This window comes from Athene cunicularia (assembly GCF_003259725.1).
Source record: "Athene cunicularia isolate RWA chromosome 1 unlocalized genomic scaffold, athCun1 chr1_part1, whole genome shotgun sequence".
Lineage (NCBI taxonomy): Eukaryota > Metazoa > Chordata > Aves > Strigiformes > Strigidae > Athene > Athene cunicularia.
This window is the reverse complement of record NW_020799091.1, coordinates 13,890,634-13,905,914: the sequence shown is the minus strand read 5'-3', so window position 1 is coordinate 13,905,914 and position 15,281 is coordinate 13,890,634. Positions and strand designations below refer to the sequence as shown.

Sequence of the window (15,281 nt, the reverse complement as noted above, 5' to 3'; positions counted from 1 at the left end):
CAGGTGTTTGTCTTTTGTGACTTATACCATGCATATAGTCAGATGACAGCACCGTGGTTATCTCTTTTAGCTTTAAAACCTTTGAGACAAACAAATATATCCATTTAAAAACATAACAGATCTCAGAAAATAAAGTCTATACTTCTGAATAAACACACGTCATTGCTAGTATCAGCTCAGTTGGGCTCGCTGTCACAGAAAACTAATTGTCACCAGGTTGTACCTTAGTTACAGAAATGAACGGGATCCAGGACTCATGGGTCTCTTACCTTACAATAAAATAACAATAAAAACAAATTAAGGGAAGGGTTTGGAGGCTTTATTTGTTTATGGTAGCTGAGAAATTCCATTAACACACAACTTTAACTAACAAGGCTACATTGTGAAATTTGTGCTAGAAAATTGGTCATTGACGCCTCCGGCTGGAAAAAAGTTGGCTGCAAGTGACAGCAAAAAAGCCAAAAACATAGAAGCAAGGATCTTCTGAAAAAGCCACAGTCCAACATAAGGGTATTTCTTACAACTGTTTTGTAAAAGTTGAGTACATGCTGTCAGAGCTCCTCTGAGGTGCCAAACACCTTCAGCTCCCATTGCTACCAGAGGAAGAGGAAAGTGTTTGGCCAGCACAGGGTGAAATCCCATAATTTGTCACAGCTTATGTGACTCTTGAAACTTCCTTTATTCTGAATTACTTAAGACAGGAAATAATCATATCCCCTGTGGCTAATGTGGTTAAACTGAAGAAACCTTTTGTGATGAAATGACAGATAGATAGATAGATAGATAGATAGATAGATAGATAGATAGATAGATAGATAGATAGATAGAATACAGACAGAAATATAAGAACATTCACATGCTTCAGGATGGATTTTTGGTTTATGTATATCTTGATTCCACCAGTATAATTTAAAGGAAACACACTTTTCAAAGAGTTGCAGGAAGGAGGTAGGAAGGGATTTGAGGTTGTTATGCATTTTCCAAAACAGCCAGTCTCACTTTACGGATCAACTTAAAAAGAAAACTTTATGCTTACAGTAATTTCTCCCAAAGTTTTAATTATTTTATTTTTTTTTTAAATAGGATTCATATCTGGTGCATGACTCACTTTTTAGGCTAAGAAAGGTTGAGAGTCTCTGTACATTAGGTGGTCCCATTTCACAGAGATGGGCCAGGACAACTTAATAGGTTTTGTGCTTGTCTACCCTTTCATCTAGCATGAAATTGTTCAGGTTCACTAAAATTCAGTGTAAAATAACTAAAAGTGAGTGCCGGTTTTGAAATGGTAGCCAAGCATCCTAAGAGTATTAAAATACTAACCAATTTCAGATGTCTCTGAAATTGCATGGGTTTGATTAAGTTTTATTGTGTCAGCCAGCACAGTGTTATAGGATCTGTGGAGGTAATCAGAGCATGATAAACTCTGAGTCAGTCTACAGCTGACTCTACAAAGCACTCCAGAACCGTACGGAGTGTGAGAGAGGATGCACAGGCAGAAGAAAGCAGACTGCTCTCCTACCAGGACAGAGATAGGAGTCAGAATGAAGGAACTTTCACTTTTGCTTTTAATGTGTGCAGCTGTTTCTAACACTCTTGTCATCCACCCAGAGAAAGACAACAATGAAGAAGAGGCAAAGCTTGTACAGGTAACTATATTGTCCATATCTGGGATCTATTGAGCCCTTTCTTTTTAGATATAATCTGCATGTTCCAGCTACACAGTAGTTTGCCATCTTTCTGAAACAATACTATTGCACAGAACTGTTGCCCAAACTTTACTAAAGTAGGATAAACCTGTACAAACTGGAAACATCAAGTAAATAAGTCAGGGACAATGTTGTCTGGTTTTGTTCAGCTGCAATCCTCAGGAAAACATCTGTTGTGCTCCAACATCACAGGCACATGGCTTTGCCAGCAAAGTATACAAACAATATTAGTCCTAAGGTATTTGTTTAAAAAAAACAGCTCAAAATGTGAAATGTATTTGCTTTATTTTTTCACTAGGACTATTTAAATAAATACTATGCTGTTGAGCCAGATCCAAATCAACTTGGATGGAAAATAAATGCTGAATCCACAGCTGAAAAACTTAAGAAAATGCAACAATTCTTTGGTTTGAAAGTGACTGGAAAACCAGATACTGAGACACTGGAAATAATGAAGAAACCCAGGTGTGGAGTTCCTGATGTGGGTCTCTATGGTTTTACTCTGCCAGGATGGAAAAAAACCAAGCTGACATACAGGTAGTATTTCAATAATTACTTTTTGAGTTTAAATTTTGTTTTTGTGATTATCCACAGTTGTTATATTTAAATATAACTTCTGTAGTAATTGTTTCCAGTTGGGAAAACTAAAATGTTTGTCTTTCCCCATCTGTTAATTATGCATATTCCTGAGAGGAATTTCTGAAGAGTTGAGCTGGGTATTCTACATTTTCTGAGTCAACCACAAAATTTTGCCTGTCATGTATTACTCCTGACAAATATTGTGAGCCAAACAGAAATATCAATTGCACTCTGTACAAGCCCCATTATCTTCAAAATTTGCTAAGACCCACAGTTTAGTAGTCACAGAAACCCGAGGAGATAATTTTCCTCATGCTCAAGAGATGACCTGCTGACTAAGGGCCATTGTGAGAAAAACTGATACCATGTACACAGTTATTATTATGGAAAAGACATGTTGAACAGTTATCACATTCATCAGACTCATTCAGTCCAAGATGAATCTTGAGAGTTACTGGATTACATTATTGCTTCTTATACATCTCTGTTCATCACCTTTACAATATTAGCGAAATTCTTTTTGCAAACACTAAATATTATTACTTGAACCTTCATAACTGTAGAATTGTGAACCACACACCAGATATGAGCAAAGAGGATGTGGATAAAGCAATCCAGAAGGCATTTAAAGTGTGGAGCACTGTAACCCCGCTGATTTTCATTCGTATTCATGAGGGAATAGCAGATATAATGATTGCTTTTGGGACCAAAGGTAATGACTGCACACCAATAGTAAGATTAATTTAAAGATCTTCCAATAGTCATAACATAAACTCAATGTTGTTTCAACATTATATTATTTAGCTCATGGACATTGCCCTCGTTATTTTGATGGCCCCCTTGGTGTCCTTGCTCATGCCTTTCCACCTGGCAACGGTTTTGGTGGTGATGTGCACTTTGATGAGGATGAAGACTGGACCACAGGCTCAGCTGGTAGGTAAAAATGTTTCTGAAGTGTTATGCATATGGGTAAATTCCCTTCTGTTTTTTATTTAAGTGAATAGATTGAGATGAAACACAGAGTCTCACAGGACATCCTCACCATGTAAAAATATCTTACAGCCATCAGTGATAATGAAGAGTCTTCACTAAATATACCAACAGAGTCCAAATATAAACTGTTATAGCTCTACTCTGCATTCAAGCTAGGATGGGCTAATGCATGAAGGTGTTCTCCAAGCAATTTCCCTGCCATCAGCTGGGAGTCTGAACATGCTGTTCAGGCCACCCATGGGTTGAGATGCAGTGTCTGAAGCTGACTACAGATATGTGTCACTGAGCCAGAAGAGAGGGAAACACTGAGTGCCGAACCATCTCTCTTGGACCCATCTGCTCCCCTAAAACCCCTCCCCTCAGCCTCCAGGCTGGCCATACAGCACATACTGCCTCTGAAAGAGCTGTGTGTACATGGGCACATTACTCTGTTGTACTTTAGACCCTTTTCTCATCCAGGTTTTGGGATGGAAAACTGCAGAGGACAATTGCAGCAGGAGAATTGAGGTCATGCTGCAGGAAAAGCAAGGAGCTAACAAACAGGAAGATGCTGTAAGAGCACTGAGTGAGGAAGAGAGGTGTGGTTTTATTGTGGTGGGGAAAAAAAAGAAGAATGAGGAGTGGACATTGTCATGCTGATAAAATGTAATGTTTTCCCCACACTGGGACTGACTGGGTCAACGCCAGTTTTGTTGTTGTTTCTCACAGCATGGCTCCAGCAACCAGGCATTGCAGAACTCATTGGAGAGCTTGGAGGACTCGTGAGAGGGGAGGACTGGAAAAATTGAGACTTACTTTGTTATTCTGGCTTCAGTCAGCCTTTTTTGGGCAATCAATGACCAGTCTTCTGCTCTGCCACAGACTTCTGATCTTCATTATGTGTGTTGATATTGTTGCCTCTTGGTCTGCAGAGCAGTCCATTCTTCCCTAACTCAGAAGGGTTACTTAGAGGAATTTTTATTTATTTACTGTGTTAGCATATTTCACTGGAAATAATTATGCATAAGCATAATATTTTAAAAGATATTTTATTTCACAAGACTATAAAGAAACTATATGCTTTAAAGTCCTAATGATGAAAAGGTAAATCATTCTGCTAATGTTATATTTTCCCTTGTCTATTCATGATCTCAACTTTCTCAGGTTTGTAGGAGGATGACACAGAGAGTGACACTTTGGTACCTCAAATGAACATGAAGTGCATGGTCCTATCCTTGCCCTGGAGAGCTCTTAGTTTGATCTGACTCACTCTCTAACCTGTTCTAGCTCAGCCAGGAAACCCTGCCAGGGCATTTCTCAGAGCTGCACCCACACTCACCCCCAGACATCTACTCATGCCACTCACATCCCTTCAATAGCTAACAGAAAGAACACCAGGAAAGAGGGTGAAGAGTCACTCCCTTCTAGTGGGGAAAGAACACAGCCTTATCAAAAAAATAGGCTTACATATATGCATACCCTAGTGAATTTCAATATAGTGTATGAAAACTGTCACTGAGCAATAGCTCTGCTGTGTTCATATCAGTCATTTGCAGAACAAAATTAGCCTGATGTCTTCTCTCCATCCATTTTCTAAGGTTTCAACTTGTTCCTTGTTGCTGCTCATGAGTTTGGCCATGCCCTGGGTCTCTCGCATTCTAATGACCAGAGAGCTTTGATGTTCCCCAATTATGCCTACATCAGTCCCAGCGAATTTCCCCTCTCTTCAGATGATATAAGTGGCATTCAATCCATTTATGGTGAGTAAAGTCTGTGGCTTAAAGAAAGAAGTAAGCATGAGAGAAATTAACTCTTTCACAGTTTCGCCATAAAAATAATTGTATTCTTATAATATCAAAAATGCATTTATATGTGAAAACCTTAGTGTTTCTACAAATTTTGTGTATTCTTTCTAACATGCCTTCCTTAGGTTCTTCACCAAATGCCCCAGATAAAAGACCAACCACCCCTACCTTACCCAAAACCTGTGGTCCCCAGATGTCTTTTGATGCTATAACTACACTCCGACGAGAAGTCATTTTTCTAAAGGGCAGGTAAATATTCATATGACATTTGTCTCTGTGAGGTTTATTTTTTCTTGATTTCCACAAAGACTGAATACTTTGGTGGTTCACGTGATTGTGATTATGATTATGGGATTTATAATGAGAAAAATGGATAGATTCCAGTTCATGGAAATAGAACTTCCAGCAGGTACAAGTTATATTAATATTTTTACAGGATCCCCTGAAAAAAACATGCTTCATTTTTTTCAAGAGATCTCAATCCTAATAAAGCTTTATTTCCAAATGTATAGATGGTTACACCAAGTAGTGACATGACTAAATGCTGCAACTTTTTCCTAAGAAATCAGTATGTTCTACCATATAGCTGGGCCAATCTTTCCTCCAGTCACCTAAACAAGACCAAAGTAATCCAGGTAAGTCATCCAGGGAATAGCTTACAGTCAGGCTCATCTGGGACCCTATAACTCTCTTACTATATGGTACAGGAACAACCTGAATTTTTCAGCCGCTTGTAGCTGATCCCATCAATCAATCAGTACCAACAAGAAGGGTAATTCCAGAAAGAAGCCAGAATAAAAAAACCCTCACTTCCCACTGAGGGGAGCATTTTCCTTTCTGCCACAACTACCCAGCTAGCTACACTGACAAGAAAGAGCTTGTAAGTCACAATGTTATTCATATTCTTGCACATATATAGAAATCTCTGTAGTTTATTATTTACTACAAAAACTGTTTCATATTTCAGGCACTTATGGCGAGTCTATCCTGATAACTCAGCAGTTGAACGTGAATTAATTTCTACTTTCTGGCCAACTCTGCCACCTGGCATTGAAGCTGCGTATGAGAACACAAAAGATCAGATCCTATTTTTCAAAGGTGAAGTATGAGATTTTCTTTAAATTTTTCCTACCCATAATTTTGTGGGAAGACAGGAGGAAGGAAGGGCAGCTATATGTGCATAAAATTCACTTTTCAAATAAGTAAAAAAAAAACCAAAACAGACGTTTCAGCTAATTTTCTTACAACAAGCTAAGGGAGTGCATTGTTTCTTTTAGTGTCTGAAAATCACTGGTGCAACAATTTTATTTTTTAACAGGCAATAAATTCTGGGTTATCAGCGGCTATCAGGTGTTGCTTGGTTATCCAAAGAATATCAACACACTGGGCTTCCCTAAAGGTGTTAAGAAAATTGATGCAGCTGTTTGTAACAAAAACACGGGGAAGACAGACTTTTTCACAGGCAACAAGTATTGGAGGTAAGCAAAACTGACAACCGTTTTCTTATGATTGACTCTGAATACCATTAAAATTGTCCATGTGATAAAAAGGAAAGCAGATCTTTAGGTAACTATATGTAACTAGGTAACTATAGTAATCCTACTTTTCATAAAAATGTTTCTTTGACTCCTGCATGGGGAGAAGGATATAGCTTTGACTTTTGAGAGCTTAAGGGTGTCCTGAAATGAGCGTTCAAGGTATGGAGCCATTTTGATGCACTGTGCCTGGAAGGTGAAAAAATTCCAGCATGTAGAGATTTTTTACAGATACAATAAACAAAAGTATCTCTAGAAAATAAAGATCTGAAAGCTAACCTACTTCAGCAGAAGTCTAGCTGGGATGCCTTGTGCAGGTTTTCTCAGATTTCTGAAAAGTCCTGAATTATTTTTTTCTCTTTTAGAGAGATAGAAGTGATAGTTCATTTTCCTTTCTTTGGCTGGTTAGCATTGGATTTGCAACGTGCTTCTAAATCTATTCCCAAGCTGTCATGAGTGATTCCAGATACCCAAATACCAGGCAAACAGAAGCAAAAACTCGGCTTTGGGAAGCATGTGTGGGTCAAATAGACTCTATTGTGACTAATTGTGGGGTTCCTCAGTGAGATATAAAAAGTCAGCTGGATTTTGAGCCACATGTCATTTCCCGTCTTTTGTTTTTGGTAGTTTTGGAAAGAGTATTTATAATATCTTGCATTGCTATTTTACTGCCTTGGTCACAAGACAAAGGCATGCAAGAAAACCACATTTTCTTACATAGTAACTAATTCTCTCAGCCTCATGTCCCTGTGAAAAGTATTTATTGTATTCAAGGAGAAGTAAAACAAAAGCTTGCTTGTTTGCTTGATCTACAAAACTGATCGTGGTGAACACCATCACACTCTAGATCCCTAACAAAATTTAAATTTAAAGTGGGGTGAAATAATAGACATTTGGGCGAGATTCCTCTGACTCAGCTTTAGTTTTCTGTCCTTCTAAGAAAACAAGCCTTTGTTTGCTTAGTTACTTCTTTCCTTTTAGGTCCTCCTTTCAGCCCCCAGATTCAGCCCCCATTTCATCAAAATTGTCCTGTCTCAGTTAGGAACAACTTGATTGTATTAGAAATCAGTCAGCTTCCTTTCCTCCATCTACCTCTGTTAGCTAGTGGATGACTATGCTGTTCAAAAATGCAAGTCTTGCTTTAATTTGTCTCACTCCAGATGCTTCTTTGGAGCTGTGCCTGTCCATATCAACAAACAAGTAGCCACCTCATGGAAAATGTGATGGCCAGTATCCTGCAAACATTTGTGCGAGCAGATAACTTTACTCTCTGTAATCCTGGTGAAATCAGTCAACAGATGGTAGACACCTTTCAGCAACTGCTTAATTCTTTGCAGAACTGATGTCTAAACTCTCCCTTCGTATGATTTAGGTTTGATGAAAACAGTCAGTCCATGGAGGAAGGTTATCCTAGACAGACAGTTGATGAGTTTCCAGGAATTATCCAGAAGGTTGATGCTGTTTTCCAACAGAAAGGTAAATGAAATTAGCTTTTAAGTAAAATTAGTTTACTTGTAAACATAAATTCTGGAGATATGATGAATGTCATTATTGCTATATCCTGCAAAAGATAGAACTGAAGAGATGGTCTCCTGTGTGTACAGAGATTATGTTCCCCATTTTGTCAGAATTAAGCTATTTCTTGTATTCATAACATAATGCTTTACTTTTTTATTTCCAGGATTATTCTACTTCTTTCATGGACCAAAGCAGTGGGAGTTCGACCCTACCGCTAAAAAAATTATCCGCAAAATAAAAAGTAACAGCTGGTTTAACTGTTAATATCATTAAACTCTCTTACACCCAGGAAATTAGAATAAAAATTATTCTAGATTTCTCAAAGGTTGTTCATATATACAATATTATACAGAAGAGGCAACAGAACTAGATTTTATATATGTCTATTATTTTAATAAATCAGCATGTCAGCTTCAATTGTATCTCCAAAGGCTAGAGCAAAACTGCTTTTTTTCCCCTGATTAAGTGCAAAATGTCCATCATAATTTATTACTTTATGCTCAACATGGGTTTTCAAATATTTTTGCAATAAACAGTTTTAGGTTGATGTCAATTATTTTCTGCTTCATCTGTTGAAGGCATCCTATGTTTCTGAGGTGTGAAAGACTTCAGGTTAATATGCTAATACCCTTTCAACATATCATCTTTTGCTTCTTTTCTCTCCAAACATCCTAAAAAGCCAAGCTTTTCATTAATCACTGGTTTTTCTGTCCTCACTCCTGCATCTTCTCCTCTCTTTTCTGACTATTTCAGTCTTGTTCCTTTCACATCATAACAGTATTTTACCACCAAAACCAACCTGTAGCCCCAGTGTCTAAATACATTATCTCACCTTGATCTGTGTCTATAGCGTAACAATTAGCATTTCATTAGTGGACATTTTTCGTGAATCTATGAATGACATTCTTCACAAATCAGACCTGTCCGTTTGAGAAATAGATTCAGTTACCATGTCATGGAGCACAACCCTTGCTCTGCTGACACAAAGCATGTGCTTCAAGAGCACATATATCTGAGATTTATTACATGCTGCCATCACACATGGAGCAAACTCCTCACAGAATCAGACTAAATCTATAAAGTGACAGCCATATCATCTCCAAGTATTGCATATACATTTAATTCTTGAAACAGGCCCAGAACACACTGTCAAATGGCTGCCCATACTGCCCGCATGGCTGGCTGTATCTGAGAACACGGTCTCATTCGTATTGTCTCGTCCTCCTGCTCCCTAGTTCTCACATATCTGGCTGGTTTACACTCCTGTTGCATATTTGAGTAAAAAGTTTCTTTCTGCTATGTGCTTTTACAATACCAGCTACAACAATGCAGTGATCCCAACTTGAACCTTACCTCTCTGATTTGGAGTAAACAGGGAGAGTACCATTATGTTGCTGCTATCACTATGAGAACCCTGCTGGCTTAGTTCCCACCAGGACATCAAAGCAGAGGTTCAGATATTCTGTTTCACTGATCTACAAAACTAGTCATGGTGAACATCACACACTAGATCCCTAACAAAGTTTAAATTTAAAGTGGGGTGAAATAATAGACATTTAGGTGAGATTCCTCTGACTTAACTTTAGCTTTCTGTCTATCTACCTATCTACTCTACATGACTCAGGGAAGATCCCTGCCTGAAAGAAGAGGCAGAAGTTCTCCCCAACATTACTCATCTCATCTCATCTCATCTCATCTCATCTCATCTCATCTCATCTCATCTCATCTCATCTCATCTCATCTTATCCAAAGACTATGTTGGGGCAAATCTGTATCTTCAGGCCTTGGAGAAAACATCTCTCTGCAGAGAAAGCCTAACTAATTAGCCTAGAGTAGCTAACTTTCAGATGGCTAAAGTTTGGTGAAATTTATAGTGCCTTTGATGGGTATCTTTCAGTTTTCATGTGACCTAAAATAGAAGCACATCTTACTTAAATCCTCTCTGATGTTCACTTTTTGACGAGATATGTCAGCAGTTTTTTATATCACCACAAGCCAGTGATAAAGTCTTCTGACAGCACCTGCTTGGACTGACACTGCCTGCGGTGACAACGATATCCCACAAAACAAGAGCAGAACATGCTGGAGACAGGCGTGATGGAGACAGTTTCTTACCTATTTCTGTATTTCCAACCTCCTGAAACTCTTCTCCAGCATTCGATTCAACTGACGGCTGTGTTTAACGGCACAATCACAGAAGCTGCCAAGTTACACCCAAGTGTTTATACTCAGAGGCAAGATTACTCTTTCACACACAACTCTGATCAATGTGTAATACAATTGTAATTTTAGGTGGAAGGAAGGTTTAATCACTGAGTCATCAAGGAGATTATTCAGTTCTTTGTAATACATGGGCAAGTTCCTCTGTCTTCAGACGCATAAACAAACATCGTACCTACTCTGTGCTCCTTCTTTGCTCAAGTGAAACATTGTTTCACAATTTATGCCAATCCCTTATTTTAAGGAAAATTAATCTTTAACAGGTAAATGCTGTCAATCAAGTTTTCTGACCGGCAGCTTTGTCGTTCTGTTAAACCAGCGTGGGGTGTGTGTTCACAGATCACCTGCAAATATAAACAGTGATGAGTACTGCTTTTCATTTAGTTGGGAAGAAGAATTGAAAAGACACTGCCAACACAAAAACACTTGACTTTTTATTAGTGATAGAACCTTGGTTACTCATTTTTCTCTCTTCACTTGTCATTTCTTTTGAGGAATAAGAACCAGAACAGGAGTGTCACAGCAGAAATCCAGTAAGTAATGAGTGTTTAGTGGTGGTCCTTTCTCTCCATCTCTGCCAGGAGCCTGGCTAACATGGCATTATGTCTTGCACCTCACCATATCCTCCCACAGTCCTAGAGAGTTCCCATTACCACCTCCCCAGCACTCTCTTACGCCACCTATTGCTCCTCATAATGCATGTCTCCATGCCACACTGAGGTTTCCAACAAAGTAATGCGGTGGAGTTACCCATGGGCTGACCAGTTGCTGGCCCCACAGGCCCAGCCAAGGGGTGAATTATCCTTCTCATTAATAGGGTTTTTTCTTCTCTAGCTGCTATTTTCCACAAAACTTCTAGGAACTACAGTGTCTCAGTTCAGCTTGACTGAAGTTGCCCAGTATTTTCAGTTACTGTGAGACCAAATGGACACACAAACAGATGCACAGAAAACAGGATCCCATGTGGTCAAACTAAAATAATTTTCTTGGTGTTTTTACTAAACATCCTTCTTGCTTTCCACTGCACATTTCCATTTGGTTTTGTAATGTCATATTCTGCCTACCACTGACCAGAGGATTTTGAAAGGGCAGACAAGGCAAGGCAGAAATGACATATAAAACCAAGGAGAAAGCTAATACATGCTTGTTTTTCTAGTTGTTTCACATCACAAAGAAAAAATGGACATTTGTTTCTTGGCCAATTAATATTTTTTAACAATTTTTCGAATGGATCATAAGATTGTGATAGTAAGACTGGATTAGGAAATGAAGAAAATATGCATCCTAATGCAATGTGTTGTTGACACATACGAAGTACAGGATCCCTGGCAGGTTGTCCTGAAATGCCCTGATAACTTCTCTGTCTTCAAGAATCTGGTCTCCCAGCACTGGCATGTGAGTGCTTTAGCTACCAGAGTGGGGTAGGAGCTGCATATAATCAAATACTTGCTAGAGCAGAGCTTAGACCCCACATCTTCCTCTTACCCTTTTAGGTGAGCAACCTATCCCCTGTGCTCTTGGGTGAAAGACAGATACTCCAAAAGCCTTCAGAAAACTGATGCTGAATGTTTCTAAGGGTTTGGTACCTTAAAGAAAGAAAAAAGGCAAGCATGGGACCTTACACATGGAGAAAGAACTTGTCATTACCTGGATGTATATAACTGCTTTTCCCTGCATTTGATCATAACTTTGTGCCTCTTGCTGCTAATTGCCCAGATCCTGATATCACAAAAGGAAGCTGCAAGGCCAGTATTTAAGCATTGATAGCTAACATGCTCTTTGAATAGCTTATGAAGTTTGAACATTTTTGAACACTGAGCCTTCAGACATTGCAGAACCATACCCAAAGCAGAGTGCTTTGCAGGTATGAGACAGGACGCTGACATGAAATGCAGATGAACTGCACAATGTGCCTGACTAACACAGGGGACAGAACTTCTCTGAGGGCTACAAACACAGGCAAAGACCCTTGCAGGGTGAGCACTCTTAATGACAGTCATCTCAGTGACATTACTCAGTGTACCCTATACACATACTTTGTAGACGGGACCTAAGGGTTTGAGCTGTGAGTTCTGTGGTTCTGGCTGTGAATCAGAGTTTTTCATGGTCTGCCTGAATTCATTAATTAAATCAGCTTGAGGGTTGGGGTTTGTCTGATGGGGTTTCTCCTCGTGCGTCATGTACTTCATGTGTTTTTATGATTTCTAAGCACTGTGTCTTGTTACCTTTCAATAAGTGAATAGACACAGATGTGAGTGTGTGTGGTTGTGTGCTCCCATAAAAGTGCCTCACCCACAGGTGGGGGGGACGGTCTGTGCAGTGAGGCTCTGCAGGTCTGGGGGAGGCAAAAGGAGTAGGGGGATCTCACCAGCTGCATGGAAACACCTTTTGTGTATTTTAAGAACAAATGCTGCATGTAAATTTAGGATAATAAAGCCTCCACACAACTGAGCAATACAAAGTTTTAAATCATCAGATAAAAGGACAACATGATCTCTTGAAGACTAGATACGGGTAACTCTGGCTATTGATATATTTAGTGATTGTGGGACATCTGTTTGAGCTTAGACTGATGAGGGTGGTGTTTACTTTTGGAGCAGTTGCTGAGGATACAAGAAGATTAGTACAGGCTGACAAAGGAAATGTTGATCCTTGCAAGAGGATGGAGTTATGAACCTTATGCTGCAGAGCACAGCATGAGCATCCTACAGCAACAGCCTGCAGGGAGCAGCTGGCACTCCCCAACCCCTGCCCGTCGGGTCCCTGGCCTGGCACTGGAGGGTCCAGCTGCCACCCAAGGGTCACAGGTGTCGCCCAGGGGTCATAGCTGTCCCAGCATCTCCCAGGTTAGCTCCCCACAGCTCAGCTCCTCAGGTACTTAATTTTAATTGTGTGGTTACGCAGCTCACAATTTTCTAAATAATAGTTTGCATAAAGGTACTTTAAAGACAGAAATATATGCAAGAAGAAACACTTAGATCTGAAAATGAAAAATGCTGTGTTAAATCTATTAATAGTGTAACTTAAATTAAATAAACTGAGCAGCGTGTTTACCATATTGCTGGTGATTCAAAATCACCAAAGAGAAAACATACAGAAAACCACTGAGAGAGTACTAGAAACTATGTCCTGAAGGACTGAGTCCCCTAAATTGCCTCCAACTGTTATGGAAACTGGTAAAAGCTGTTTGAGAAGGTTACAAGGGTTAAGATGAAAAATCAATATTTCAAAATTAAGGTGTAAAAATTAAAGTGAAAAAAATAGCTCACAGATATATGGTAAAATAATTATTAAATAGAAGAATTTGGTAATAAAGATGAAAAATACATAGCTTACAAAAATCACTGGAAAATATTTTTCAAACGTGTGTGCATGTATATAGTACAAATATATATGCATATTTACCTCTAGCTATGTTTCAGACTGTCATAATTACTTTTATAAGCACTGCTTTTGATTTTCACCCAAGGTTATAGAGGAAATGATTTATACAATAAATATGAGAAGTCTTTTCTTTAAATCATGGTGTAATTTAGCTTAGGTTATTGTATTTGTCTAAGGAGATGAACAGTGTATTTTTCACTTCATACTACTGCAAACAGGATTATTGTGAACAAACCAGACTCAGGGCAAAAGAAATACACTTTGTTTAAGGAAGCAAGGAAAGGTTACAATGATCTCAGGAGGAGACCACACTGCTATGGGTATGTTCTGGAGAAAATTCTGCAAGTTAAACAAGTGTTTGTTTACAGACATGTACAGAAACTGCACCTGGACATATATTTTAACAAGCATAAAATATGGAAGGTAGATGGCTATTATAAAAGATGTCTTTTTCATTTCGAAGAGTGATAAACTCCTCACTTCCAGGATCACAGTGCAGCCTGTGTACATCATGAGCTAGAGGACAAGCTTTAATTAGAGAAGAAGGTGCTGATTCAGCAAAGCCTTCAAGTTCATGACAAAATTCAAGCATATATTTAAGTAAGGCTACTTTTGAAATCTTTTGCTCATTCAGAGTCATAATGAAGACAATCTGTGCTCATTATAACTATAGAACCCTACCGTGATAACAAAGTTCACTCAAAGCATGAGCATTCCTCAAGCACTTTTATGAAGGAATGTGTGTTCACACTGTTACATTCAAAATTATCTTTGCCTGAAACAAGAGTGGACCCCACCATCTTCCTCCCCCTTGCAGTCCCTTCAACTCTCATCCACAGAGCTTAACCTGCCACCCTGAAAACTTTTCTGTCTCTGCCTCTGCCTCTGGTTTTGCAAAGGTTATCCTCAGGTGCATATTATTGGAAGTCATAATTTGGGGAATCAGTATTATTAAAAAGCAGAAGGCTAAATGAAATGCAAATTGTACAAAGGGAAACAGAGAGGTTATTCATTCATTTATTAATGTGCTGTGGGATATTTCTGCACGCATGATAATTCTGTAAGAATCTGTTTAGATTGTGAAGGCCAAGTTTTAATTATCTAATTTCCACCTATACCCTTCAGTCTGGGTGTTTTATTGACTGGAACTGGGCCTTTAAAGATGCTTAACCATCAGGAAAACATAAGTGTCTGCAGTTTGGGGTGAATTTGACCATCATGACGCCATCCTTAAAGATTTAGAGTGTGAAACAAAACACTTATAGAAAAAGGATCCTGACCTTAGAGAACATACTGACAAAGGGTGGGAATAAAGACTTTATCTCTTAGAGCATCTATGTGGGGCAGAGGACAAGGAAACTATAGACTTAACACTAGGATAAGCATGCCTAGAAAAGCTGAATGTATATTAACATTTTGGTTCAGAGCAGTGTGGTTTTAAAGCCAGTCTCATTGCCTTCACTTGCCATGCATGCATTGCAGTTTGTGGACCACTTTGTGGCCACAAAAATCAGAGTCCTGGTGGAGAAAGCTATCCAGGAGGCTCTGCCACAGCTATCCAC

The 15,281-nt window shown here is 39.0% G+C and overlaps 1 protein-coding gene across 1 annotated transcript; it reads left to right on the top strand.

Moving 5' to 3' along the window:
• Positions 1 to 1,535: 1,535 nt before the first annotated feature.
• LOC113477028 (matrix metalloproteinase-27-like) lies at positions 1,536 to 8,485 on the top strand. The gene is made up of 10 exons (XM_026843100.1): positions 1,536 to 1,646; positions 2,005 to 2,243; positions 2,849 to 2,997; positions 3,090 to 3,218; positions 4,856 to 5,017; positions 5,188 to 5,311; positions 6,030 to 6,160; positions 6,381 to 6,540; positions 7,970 to 8,073; positions 8,279 to 8,485. The coding sequence occupies exons 1-10, from the start codon at positions 1,542 to 1,544 to the stop codon at positions 8,377 to 8,379; spliced, it is 1,404 nt and encodes a 467-aa protein (XP_026698901.1). The 5' UTR covers positions 1,536 to 1,541; the 3' UTR covers positions 8,380 to 8,485.
• Positions 8,486 to 15,281: the final 6,796 nt, after the last annotated feature.

Excerpts from the sequence above, each read along its gene's own strand:
- LOC113477028 (XM_026843100.1), top strand. The coding sequence starts at position 1,542 with ATGAAGGAACTTTCACTTTTGCTTTTAATGTGTGCAGCTGTTTCTAAC. Across the intron at positions 5,312-6,029 it reads GTCATTTTTCTAAAGGGCAG|GCACTTATGGCGAGTCTATC; the intron begins GTAAATATTCAT and ends TTCATATTTCAG. Across the intron at positions 6,541-7,969 it reads ACAGGCAACAAGTATTGGAG|GTTTGATGAAAACAGTCAGT; the intron begins GTAAGCAAAACT and ends CGTATGATTTAG.